Source organism: Botrytis sinoallii, assembly GCF_014898435.1.
Source record: "Botrytis sinoallii strain Bc 23 chromosome Unknown BSIN_025, whole genome shotgun sequence".
Taxonomy (NCBI): Eukaryota; Fungi; Ascomycota; class Leotiomycetes; order Helotiales; family Sclerotiniaceae; genus Botrytis; species Botrytis sinoallii.
Window position 1 is genome coordinate 93,902 of NW_024066052.1, and position 10,989 is coordinate 104,890.

Genomic DNA, 10,989 nt, shown 5'->3' on the forward strand with positions numbered 1-10,989 from the left:
ACAATTCTCATTCTCAAACCTCAACTGTGGTATGTGAATGGATGGGACCAGTATCATGTATGCAATTGCTTAATTAAAATTCGGCAAATTGGCACTATTAACCATCAGTCGTACCTACTGCCTTCAACATTCATGTATTCCAGCACGGAACCGATTTCTTCGCATTTTGAGGTAGTATTTGGGTGCAAACATACACTTACCGAAAGTCCTCATACGAAATATAATTTGACAATAAGGATATATCTCATTATTCCTCTTGTAATCATCCACTGACAAATTAGCCTTGACCCCAACCTGCCTACTCGACCATTCTTCTCGCTCTCGGCATATTCTTCTTTTCTTTCCCCTCCACCTTCTTTCTCCTTCTCTCGATGACCCGATCCAGTTGTTTACCCTTCAACTCCCCGAAAGTATCTAATAGAACCCTCTTCTTTTGTTCTGCCTTCTTCAAATAATATGGCGTCTTTCCCTCCTTCACCAATTGCTTCTCCTCCTTCCTGTGCTTATCCAATACCTCTCGGGCCTTCCTCTTCCTAGCATCCGTCTTCTTTCTACTCTCCATTCGTAACAATTCCCTCTTCAACTTCTCCTTCTCATCTTCGTCCTTGGTTTTTCTAATTGTCTCCTTTAATTTCTTCATTTCGTCTTCCCGATAATCAACTAAGAAATCGTAATTCTTTTCAATCTTCTGCATATCAACCGGGCCATTCGTTGGCTCAAATCGTGGATCTCGAATCTCTCTTTTCTTGACAGGTACGACTTCTCTACGACGGGATACAGCTTTCTTGCTGGAGATTTCAGTAGGTGCATTTTTGCTGCTGCGGGTAAAGTCTCGTTGGTCCTTTTTTCCAGCTTTACGTTCGGTAGCTTCGTTATCTTCCCATCCATCCCCATTACTCTTCTTTAAACTTTTCGAGTCCCTTTTACTGGGTTTGGGCGCGGTAGCTTGTGCTTTAGCCAATGCGCCGAAAGAGATCGAGGCCGCAAGGTTGGATGCTTCCTCTTCGGATTTAGATAATTCCTACTGAACGTTAGTTGAAGATCCAGATTTGGCTTTGGTGAATCCAACCTCATCATCGTCATCATCTATATCATCTACTTCCTCGTCGCTGGAACTTCCTTCTTCCTCATCGTCATTTTGACCAGTTTCTGATGGAGCAGAATCTGAAGAAAATTCTTCAAATTCTTCAGAAGCCTCTCTTCTTGCTCTCACGCGCCTCTGTAGACCAGTGTCTAGTGCTTTTCTCTTTGTTGATAACATCGTCAGATTTCGTAGTTGCTCAGATTTTAATTTCTTAGAAATTGATCGATACGGGGAATTTTTTGCCAATCTCTAACAATCTCAAGGCGGTGAGGCACGGAATAACAAAATTCCGATTAGTTTCGAATCTTCCTGTTATCGATTTTTCGAGTTTATCTTCAGCCTTGTATCTTCGAACAGAAGGTGAACTTCCCAGCTGATGTCCCTAGCACGTTCTTTTGTGTCAACACTCAGTGCAGTAAAGTTGAGATACATCACTGCGAGAAAATTCTCTTCAACTAACAATGTGTTAAATCAATGGGAACGAAACGACTCGGAGCAAATACCATCAAAAATAAGGTTCGGCGAAAGGAATCGAAATCAGCCCGGAGCACCATTCAGATCTGGGGACAAATACAAGAGTGATAGAGTCTCTAAATTTGGCGATAAAAAGACTCCATTACTGGATCACAGTGGTTCCGAGAACATCGCGACAAATCTATCAAAACCATTGTATCCACTATTACGACCACCATACTTTGCACGCAAACCAGATCCACTACAAGATCGGGCATTCTTCTACCCCTCATTTATTAAAGATCTTTGGCGACAGAAGTTAGTATTAAAGGAGAAAATGGCTCCCATGTCCAAAGATGCGAGAGTACAACCTTCAAAAGCCTCAGGTGGTGTTCCAAATCCTACCAGCGAATACCTAGAAAAGTCCTATACCAAGCCAGGCCAAACGCCAGTCCCCTCTCCTGTTGCCCGCCATCTCCTCGTCGTCATCGATCTAAACGGCACACTTCTCTATCGCCCCAACCGCAAATCCCCTACTAAATTTACCGCCCGTCCACACGCCCAGAAGTTCCTACAGTACTGCATCGATACCTTTTCCGTTGTAATCTGGTCATCGGCTAAATCGCAAAATGTGATCCCCATGTGCAAAACTATTCTCACGCCCAACCTCCGACAGAAGATTGTTGCCATCTGGGGTCGCGAAACATTTGGTCTCAGTTCCATGGACTACAATACTCGCGTACAGTGCTACAAACGTCTCACTAAACTCTGGAACGACCCGCAGATTGCAGCTACACACCCCGATGCTCAAAATGGTGGCAGATGGGATCAGACAAATACAGTATTGATCGATGATTCCAGCGAGAAAGCCCGCAGCGAACCTTTTAATCTGATTGAGATTCCAGAATTCTTTGGCGATGACAAGGAAGTCGGAGATGTATTGCCACAGGTTCATGATTTCTTGAATTTCCTCAGCATGCATGAGAATGTCAGCGCTGCGATTCGTCATTCGCCATTTGTGCCACAACCCAAGGCCGATCCTCGTAAGGCTACAGGTTTGAATTTACCCATCCATCCACCTAAAGCTTTAGGTCCTGCTAGAGTCCCGTCTCCAGTTGAACCGGTGTATCAGCCCTCATACTCAAGTGATACTGTACCCTCGAAGTATCAACCGATGCTTGGAAATTCGGAGAAGTGGTAATTTTGCCCATTAACCGCTTTCTGTTGCTGGTAAGTTCATTATCTCAAGTTAAGTATGGCATTGTGATCATTAACACTGAGTGGTAGAAACTTCATGACATCAAGATCACTTGGTACTTTCCTTTCTTTATGATACCCTTTTTAAACATACTTCTGGGGCTTATGTATAGGTGGTGGGTCATTAGGATAACATAAGGCATCACAGCATTAAATGGCGTTTACGATGGTATCCATCAATGTATAGTGGCATGGCAGTGAACTTAGATTGCATTGTTGCATAAACGTTAGGCTAGTAATACCAATAACGATCTCCATTTAATTCGTTTTAATTTATCCTCCCACACGTCATGATTGATCATTACACGTTAACCCTATTCAGCGCTAAAATCATTTTGAAAATTGAAACATCTTGAAGTAATGATTTACTTGAAGACCTTTCCGTCAGCCCATGGGTACTCCTTGCCGTTAACGACAAGTGGCTTCTCCCAGGTCCATTGCTCGTTGACGAACTCTCTGTCCTCTGGCTTGCTGGCATCAAGTTTGGTGAACTCGTAGCTCTCATAGTCAGGAGCGACATCGAAAGCTGGGAGAGCCTCTTGACCACGGATGACGAAAGCACCCTTGATGATGCTGTCGTTGGCGGTACCGTAGACGGAAGCGCATCCAAAGATGTACTTACGGGAAGCCTCAAGACGAGCGAAGAAACCACCGATCAAGTTGGAGGTCATGAAGACTTGAGTAAGCTCGTCATTGTACTTGTAGTCAACAGTCCATAAGGAGTATTCCTCAGCGTTGAAGTTCTCCCAGAACCACTTGAGGGCATCAGGGGTCTCTTGGTTAGAGTATTGACGCTTCCACTCATCGAGAGGAATGGTGGGCTTTGCCAAAGCCTCGAGAGGGTGCTTTGGCTTTGGTGCAGCTGGGGCCTCCTCTTCCTCCTCCTCCTCGACTTCCTTAGCCTTTGGCTTAGCAGCCTCCTTCTTTGGCTTCTCGGCCTTTGGTGCCTCGGCCTTCTTTGGTGCTTGGTTCTTGAGGGTTGGCTCGTCGATCAAAGCGAGAGGGTCAACAACAGCAGAGTAGATTGGCTGGTTGTAGACGGTAGCGTACCAACGGGCAGTGTTTGGGTTCTCAGCTCTCCACTTCTTGTCGAAGAAGAATTGGAAACCACGGGAGATGATACCAGCGGCGAACAAATCGGCAAGAGTGATACGCTCACCAGCGAGGTAAGTGTTGTTCAAGAGGTGCTCCTCAATGACGGAGATGCACTTGGCAGTGGCCTTGATGGCATCATCGACGTTCTTCTTGTTGTATGGGTCACGGCCGATGAGAGGACGGAACCAACCACCGAGGGATGTGAGGACCTCAGAGTTGAAGAAAGACATCCACTTCAAGATAGAAGCATAGTCTTGCTTGGTCTTACCGAGGAGGGTGGTCTTCTCGTTTTGGGAGGTGACTGTAAATCTTGTAAGCTGGTGACTCATGAAACAAAGCAAATGCAAGATAATTTTTTAAAGATAGTGTTCAGAGTCTAATTAATAAAGATCAACATAGAATGATTAAGACAGGGATAACTGTATGACATTTTTTTCATCATTACACAGGAGAGTATGTGGAAGGTAGAGTTGGTGCAAATTTGTGCGAAACAAAGTGGGGTGAAGTGGGATGTAAACATACTATAGATAGCGATGGCAATGGCCTCGTGGAGGGTGAAGCCATCAGCACCAACGAAAGTTGGGACTTTGCCGAGCTTGTTGATCTTGAGGTATTCCTCAGAGACTCCCTTAGCTGGCTCGGTCTCGACAATGTCGAGCTCGATGTTGTTGGCCTTTGCAACTGCAAGAATGGCAGGTGAGCGGGGGTTGCCCTATAAAAAGTATGGAATTAGCAGAAGTTACATAAAACTATTTGTTCGCAGATAATGTAGCGGAGACCGAATAAATCCATATACATACTGGGTAGGTGTAGAGAGTTCCGAAAGCCATCTTTGCGTTGATTCAAAGTTTATTGATTTGGATGGAAGAAAGAAACTTTTCGTGAGATGCATCTTCTCGAAAATTTGAGGTGGGCGGAGGGGTACAATAGAGCTAGTTTAAATCGGGCCTAGAGCCGAAATCAGCTGATGCGGCAAAATCGAGTATCGAAATCTAAAGTTTACGAAGGTCGGTTTAAAGAGTAAAGGCTCCTAAAAGTCCACGACTTAGTTCCCTCTTCAATATGAAGACATCATGGCTTCCTGCAAGCCTAAGGGAAGGTCTTAGATGTGCCTCTTCCACCCAATCAACCATCCCCAGATCACTACTCCGAAATCGAATTCCTCTTTCCTCGCCCCCGAAATCCTTCACAACCACTTCACAACTTCGAGACAGCATTGCGGCCCCAGAAATAAACTTTCCGGATGAAGGAGGAAGAGGGGAAAACGGATCGCAAGAGTCACCGAAATTCTTCGCGCGTCTAGTTCCATACTCGCCATCATATTTCACGGCCCAGCCTTCATATACCGACAATCTTCTCCAATTGCAAAACCTCCTACTAAAATACTCGAAACTTCCTGTTGTGCAACCAGGAGAGGCGCCGCGTGTGGCATGGAGGTCTCTTATGGAATACAGAGATCAGACTGGAGAGGGAGTACGGTCATCAAAATATCATAAGATTGTGGAGACACTACATCGACTAAATCACATTCATCCATCAGTGATGCCCCCAGATGTGAAGGAGGCTATGGACAGGTACAAACGAGATGTAAACCCGCACGAGAATGTCGCAAAACCTATACCCATTGATCAATATGGACGGGCATTAGGAGTCGGAAGGAGGAAATCGTCTACGGCGAGAGCTTACTTGGTAGAGGGTACGGGGGAGGTGCTTATTAATGGGAAAACACTCGCGGAGGCTTTTGGTAGACATCATGACAGAGAAAGTGCTATCTGGGCTTTGAAGGCTACGGATCGGATTGATAAGTACAATCTTTGGGCCCTGGTCAGTGGAGGTGGAACTACAGGGCAAGCAGAAGCTTTGACGTTGGCAGTGGGGAAGGCTTTACTTTCACACGAACCAGCTTTGAAGCCTGCGTTACGAAGAGGTAAGTTTTTCGAAGTTTATTACTTTACCCTCTCCCTATTTATCGAGAGGAGACAGTACCCAAGGATAGGACACTAACATATCTCCAGCCGGATGTGTAACTCGTGATCCAAGAAAAGTGGAGAGAAAGAAGCCAGGTCATGTCAAGGCCAGAAAGATGCCTGCCTGGGTCAAGAGATAGTTGTATATGTATTTCATTGTACCAATACATATGGTGTTTGGGTTTCCGATGGCTTGTCTATGGGCTTGAGACTCATCATGTAAAAAACATGAGAATTGAATAAATACCCAATTATATTCGAAGATACGTACTTCCAACATCAACACTATCAGCTATTTCAGTGGGCCTTATTTTGAGCAAGTCAGCTCGATGGGTAAACATACAAAATCATAAACCACTCCGATACAACATCAACTTTTCATATATTCTTCAGTCCTCAAAATAGCAAGTGCAGCCATAGTACCAGGACCATTATACGAAAGCGAACATCCCTTCATATCTATTCATACCAATAAACAATTTCAAAACATACGTTACATACATTTTCATTTTTTCGAAACCCATGCATGCACCCAACAGCTCAAGAATCTTTCCTGCCAATCAAAACCCACCTTCCTATTCGAAGCAAATCTATATTTATCACCCTACATATACCCCAGTTAACCCCACGCTGACTTGACTACACACTAATGACTTCAATCTGCACCTCTTTAATCTCATACCTCATCCATCTACACAATCTCTGCTCCCCTCTCAAAAAACTGATAATGCCATCTCATCCATCCAATCCCTACTGCAGCCAGCTATTGCTAGCAATCGATCATCGCATGTGCATTAGACACTAATAAACAAAACAAAGCTGACAATGCATCACACTACATGCGTATAAAACAACATCACATCGCCACTCCAATAAGCAATCCTAGCCCTACCCCTTTCTCGCTTCCTTCCTCCACTCCCTTCGCCCATTCGCAATCCAGCCCATTACCATCACCATCACCATCCATGCCGTCGATCTCCATCCAGCCTCATCCAGCCTCACCTCACCTCACTTCATCTCACTCCCACCATCCACACCCATCATCAGCCACAATACAACCCAAGATTATCTACCCAGTCCACGTCCGCTTTCTTTCCCATCTTAACCCCAAAATCAAGTGTAACGTAATTTCGATAGCATGCTCAATTATCGATATTGATCTCAAAGACAATAATAATCCATCATCTCGACATCGTCCGTTCAATCTCACCTCACTGCAGCCCAACTCAACCCAATCCAATTCCATCCATCCATCCAGCTCAACTCAACTCGACTCAACTCAATTAACCCCGACCCACTGCTTACTGCTTAAAATCATGCCACTATATCATCCTCAACCTCTAAACTCGTAAAATCCCTCCAAACCCTAACCGCCAAACCCTCACCTACATCCATATCCTCAGATTTCCCACTCAAAGTCCTAAAAACCCATAATCTTCAAACAAATCTATCACATACATACATACATACATCACACCACACAAATCAACCCTGTCCACCACAGCCTCACCATCCATCACCCATACCTCAGACCGCATACCCGCGTCTCCGTCTATCCGAACCCTACACTACACCTCCATCCACACCCTCCCGCATGTATCCCGCATTATGCATGTCTAACGCAGCTCAGCCACCGCTACACATCAATCCATGTATCCATGTCATGTCACATTTTGAGATTTCTCTGCCAGATCTGGATACTAATCTAGATCCGGCTTTCTCTCCATCTTCCACACACATCTCGATGTAACTTCACATATTCTCATATCCGACCTGATGCTTGCCAAGCTATGAGATATTTAAAACCTGCAAGGCAAAATCATCATCGCGAGATAATATTAAAAAGATTGCACCCGTTTACAGAATGGTTTTTTGTGGAAGATATTATTCATTTACAATACAAATATACACTATCTTTCCACAATTAATTGGCGCCCTGCTCTCCCCCCACCTCCTTCTCGCTTCAAAGAACCCACTCCCTTTCCCCCCGGCAGGCACTCGTCTCTTCCGGCGTATCCACACGCATGCTGATTCATTGCAACTCTTTGCCTTCATACCTTAAAAGATATGGCTTACTTTCCTCAATACCCTAATAGATATATAATCCATTCATACGATCGCCCTAAGAATTTTCATACACCCAACCTATAACTCGTTCCTTCAGTTCCGGACCTAGAAGTCCATCTGGGATCCCAATCCCATGCTGTCCCTTAATTGTGAGCCTAGTAGCCCCCCTTAAATACAATCAATCATACTCCCAACCAACTATTCGAGCCTAGAAGCCCTCCCATTGAACGGCAGCTCTAGTAAACCACATCGTACAATAATACGATATGAAATAAAACAGACACGCTAAAACACATCCATATCATTCATATAAGCCTCCCAAGTATTCCCAACCAAAATTTGCGAACCAGAACCTGAATTCCCACCTTCCTTTCCTTTTCATCATACAAACATCGTAATAAAAGCATTGCGCGTAGAAACATTGAAACGTAGCTTCATCGAAAAATCAGAATGCCGCCCACTCGCAAATAGTCCGCCAGTGACCAATCCCTTCACCTCATGCATGCAGAGAACCACCAACACCAAATTGTCAAATCAAGAAGACAAAATCAAGGTTCCCACCCATGTATACGGACCACATAAAAGTGATCCTGATTAGTAGGAAAAGAAGAAAGTCAAATCTTGATGTCGATGAAACAGGGCGAAGAATTTGTAAAAGAAAAAACGCCAAGGAAGAAAAGATGCAAGTTTATGCTCTACAATGGTATATGAAAACAAAACTTTTCCAAGTAGAAGTGAACAGAAGTGAAATGTGGTAAAACAAGATATAATGTTATCATGGTGGCGCACGACCGACGTTTGAGTTTGCGATCGATGAGGATGCGCCTCCGCTAGAGGCTCCGGATGCTTCGAGTTCTTCTTGGAGTTTTTGGCAGCTCAAAAGAACTAAGGTATTGTTAGATAGCTCAACGATTGTTACGATCTCTGACGTTGTTTTAAACTTACTATCAATAATTTGCGACTCTCCGACTCCATATTGATAATCCACCAAACCATATTTCTCGACCGAATCGCACAGTCGCGTTAAGTTGGTTCCCATTTTGTTAATAAAATCCAAAGACATGAGCGTTTGCTGTTCCTGTTTTCGCTGACCGGATTCAAGAAAGTCGTGTTGTCTGGTGAAAATGCTTAACCATGCCGCGTTAAATTCGTTCCATAGTTGAATGCGATCGGCATGAAGCGCAGTTTCGTCTACAGTGAGGCCTTCATCAGAAACTATTAGTGGATAAAATTGAACAGAGGAAATATTAACTCACCCAATTCTGTTACGTGTCCTAGTAGCCACTCAGAAACTTCAAGTAAAGAAGAGCCCGCTTCTGCAAGACGAAGATCAATAATATTTTTGAAAATCTGCTTGAGAGCAGTCTGGTACGTCAAATAAGCTTCCTCCATCACATGTGGATTTTGGGGCTGCAGGTTTCCGGCGTCCATACCATCGGCCGTTCCAGGTGCTTGAGCCATTGCGCCTAGTCCTACGGATCCAGAATATGATTGTTGGATCAACGTGGTGCGGTCTCCTGGGCTTTGCTGGTGTTGTTGATATGGGGTAGACGAGTTCGAGGAAGCATAATTTTGAGTCGCCGGAGTACTGGTTGGGTCATTTTGGATGAAAGGGGCGGCCACATCGGGTATCATTTGCATTGATGCAGGTTGCCGTCCCTGAAATTGCGAACCGTCATAAATGTTATTTTGTGGAGTTTGTTGTGTGACGTTATTGGGGTACATCAACCCAGTATTGTAATCTGAGAAGCCTTGCTGTTGTCTTTGATCCGAAGGATAATTGGAGGGGTATTGCATGGGATTTGGAGGAATTCCTGTCGAAAAATTCGAGGTTGGCTCGTAGCCACCATACGAATATGCTGGGGCTTGTCCAACTCCACGGCTCATTGATGGCGACCCTGTCCCTCCGGGACGATACCTACCCGGTATGGAATTTGGAATTCCACGGCCTTGACTCTGATCTGGTGTATATCTGGGATCCTGAGGGGGATACGGCGGCTCATTTTGCCTTCGTCGACGGTTATTGTCGTCCATTGTCGTCTCCTATTCGGTACTATATAAACTACTTCCCGCCAGCTAATCCGATCGATGCGCCACCCACAAATAATATGGCGTTGAGCGCAAGTTGGCCAGCTTGATGATTCGGTCCTGATGGTTGGTTGAATGGGTTCCTCTCGCCGCGATTTCGACGCGTTTTATATATTCTTATTCCTCGATACTAAAATATGATGCCTCTACACCCCAGTCAACACTGTGCATCAAGTCAACAGATCGAGAGAGTTTAGTTACCTGGCGCTTTGGAATATGGCAGTCTGAGAAAGAAAATTTGAGATTTATTTTTGCTTCCAACCCGAGCAAGCCTTGAATTGTTGTCGGAAACTTTTTGTTGGGAGTAAAGGAGGGTGCTGGAGGGAGATATAGGAAGAGATGAGAAAGTTGACGTGACTGACTCTAGCACTTGGTCGATAATAAGATGAAGTTCACCCTGAAAGACCGAGTACGTGCTAGAATGATCAATGATGGTTTCGACTACTCGAGAGAATAGAAATATTGCGGAAATAAGGTGTCGATTGAGTTTCTTTCTAAGGTAAAGACCTCGTCACTGCTCCTAGGACTATCCTTGACTTCTGATACAAGCAAGTCCCCTGTGAGATCTAGCTTGTAAGGCACAATATCACTAGGGTATCAGATTGAAAATATGTCCCGACCTGTGACAAACGTTGAAAGTTTCCGTGGGATTTGGAATTTGGCCGTGATTTGGACTGGTGGCTAGCTGGTTGGTTTCGTGTAATTTCTATGGAGGGGCTGCTTTGGAGGTTATTCTGACGTTATGAGGAGAGATGGAGGGGGAACCAGGTTCATGGATAATCCAAGACGTGCAACAGCGCCTCAATTGTCCCTTCCGAGTTTCTAGAAGCGCTAGAAGACTCGAGGGAAGAGGGAAGAACGTGTATTGATTGACAATGTAAATATATCTTCAAAGTCACTGTCTAGGAATCTACCAAACGCGAACCTGATAATGGCCGACGAGGATGAAGATGTGACGATGTATATGAGTATGCGAAG

At 44.7% G+C, this 10,989-nt stretch overlaps 5 protein-coding genes across 5 annotated transcripts; 2 read left to right on the forward strand and 3 right to left on the reverse strand.

Annotated features, from left to right (window-relative positions):
- Window positions 1–298: 298 nt before the first annotated feature.
- EAF02_010351 (uncharacterized protein) lies at window positions 299–1,261 on the reverse strand (the record flags this gene model as incomplete). Its single annotated transcript, XM_038906399.1, has 2 exons — window positions 299–1,021; window positions 1,070–1,261. 2 exons carry the CDS (start codon window positions 1,259–1,261, stop codon window positions 299–301), a joined length of 915 nt encoding a protein of 304 aa, XP_038753663.1.
- A 199-nt stretch (window positions 1,262–1,460) lies between these two features.
- On the forward strand, window positions 1,461–2,738 carry EAF02_010352 (uncharacterized protein; the record flags this gene model as incomplete). The annotated part of the gene is made up of 1 exon (XM_038906400.1): window positions 1,461–2,738. One exon carries the CDS (start codon window positions 1,461–1,463, stop codon window positions 2,736–2,738), a length of 1,278 nt encoding a protein of 425 aa, XP_038753664.1.
- A 240-nt stretch (window positions 2,739–2,978) lies between these two features.
- On the reverse strand, window positions 2,979–4,765 carry EAF02_010353 (uncharacterized protein). The gene is made up of 3 exons (XM_038906401.1): window positions 4,690–4,765; window positions 4,412–4,601; window positions 2,979–4,190 (listed from the first exon to the last, which is right to left on the reverse strand). Exons 1-3 carry the CDS (start codon window positions 4,717–4,719, stop codon window positions 3,160–3,162), a joined length of 1,251 nt encoding a protein of 416 aa, XP_038753665.1. The 5' UTR covers window positions 4,720–4,765; the 3' UTR covers window positions 2,979–3,159.
- A 186-nt stretch (window positions 4,766–4,951) lies between these two features.
- EAF02_010354 (uncharacterized protein) lies at window positions 4,952–5,996 on the forward strand (the record flags this gene model as incomplete). Its single annotated transcript, XM_038906402.1, has 2 exons — window positions 4,952–5,816; window positions 5,905–5,996. The coding sequence occupies 2 exons, from the start codon at window positions 4,952–4,954 to the stop codon at window positions 5,994–5,996; spliced, it is 957 nt and encodes a 318-aa protein (XP_038753666.1).
- A 2,702-nt stretch (window positions 5,997–8,698) lies between these two features.
- Window positions 8,699–9,957, reverse strand: EAF02_010355 (uncharacterized protein; the record flags this gene model as incomplete). The annotated part of the gene is made up of 3 exons (XM_038906403.1): window positions 8,699–8,808; window positions 8,869–9,126; window positions 9,180–9,957. The coding sequence occupies 3 exons, from the start codon at window positions 9,955–9,957 to the stop codon at window positions 8,699–8,701; spliced, it is 1,146 nt and encodes a 381-aa protein (XP_038753667.1).
- Between the last annotated feature and the right edge of the window lie 1,032 nt (window positions 9,958–10,989).

What these genes read in the sequence shown, in the direction of transcription:
- EAF02_010353 (XM_038906401.1), bottom strand. Translation starts at nt 4,719, where the DNA reads ATGGCTTTCGGAACTCTCTACACCTACCCA. An exon ending in GAACTCTCTACACCTACCCA is followed by an intron (nt 4,602 to 4,689) that starts GTATGTATATGG and finishes TACTTTTTATAG; the next exon opens with GGCAACCCCCGCTCACCTGC. An exon ending in CATTGCCATCGCTATCTATA is followed by an intron (nt 4,191 to 4,411) that starts GTATGTTTACAT and finishes CAAGATTTACAG; the next exon opens with TCACCTCCCAAAACGAGAAG.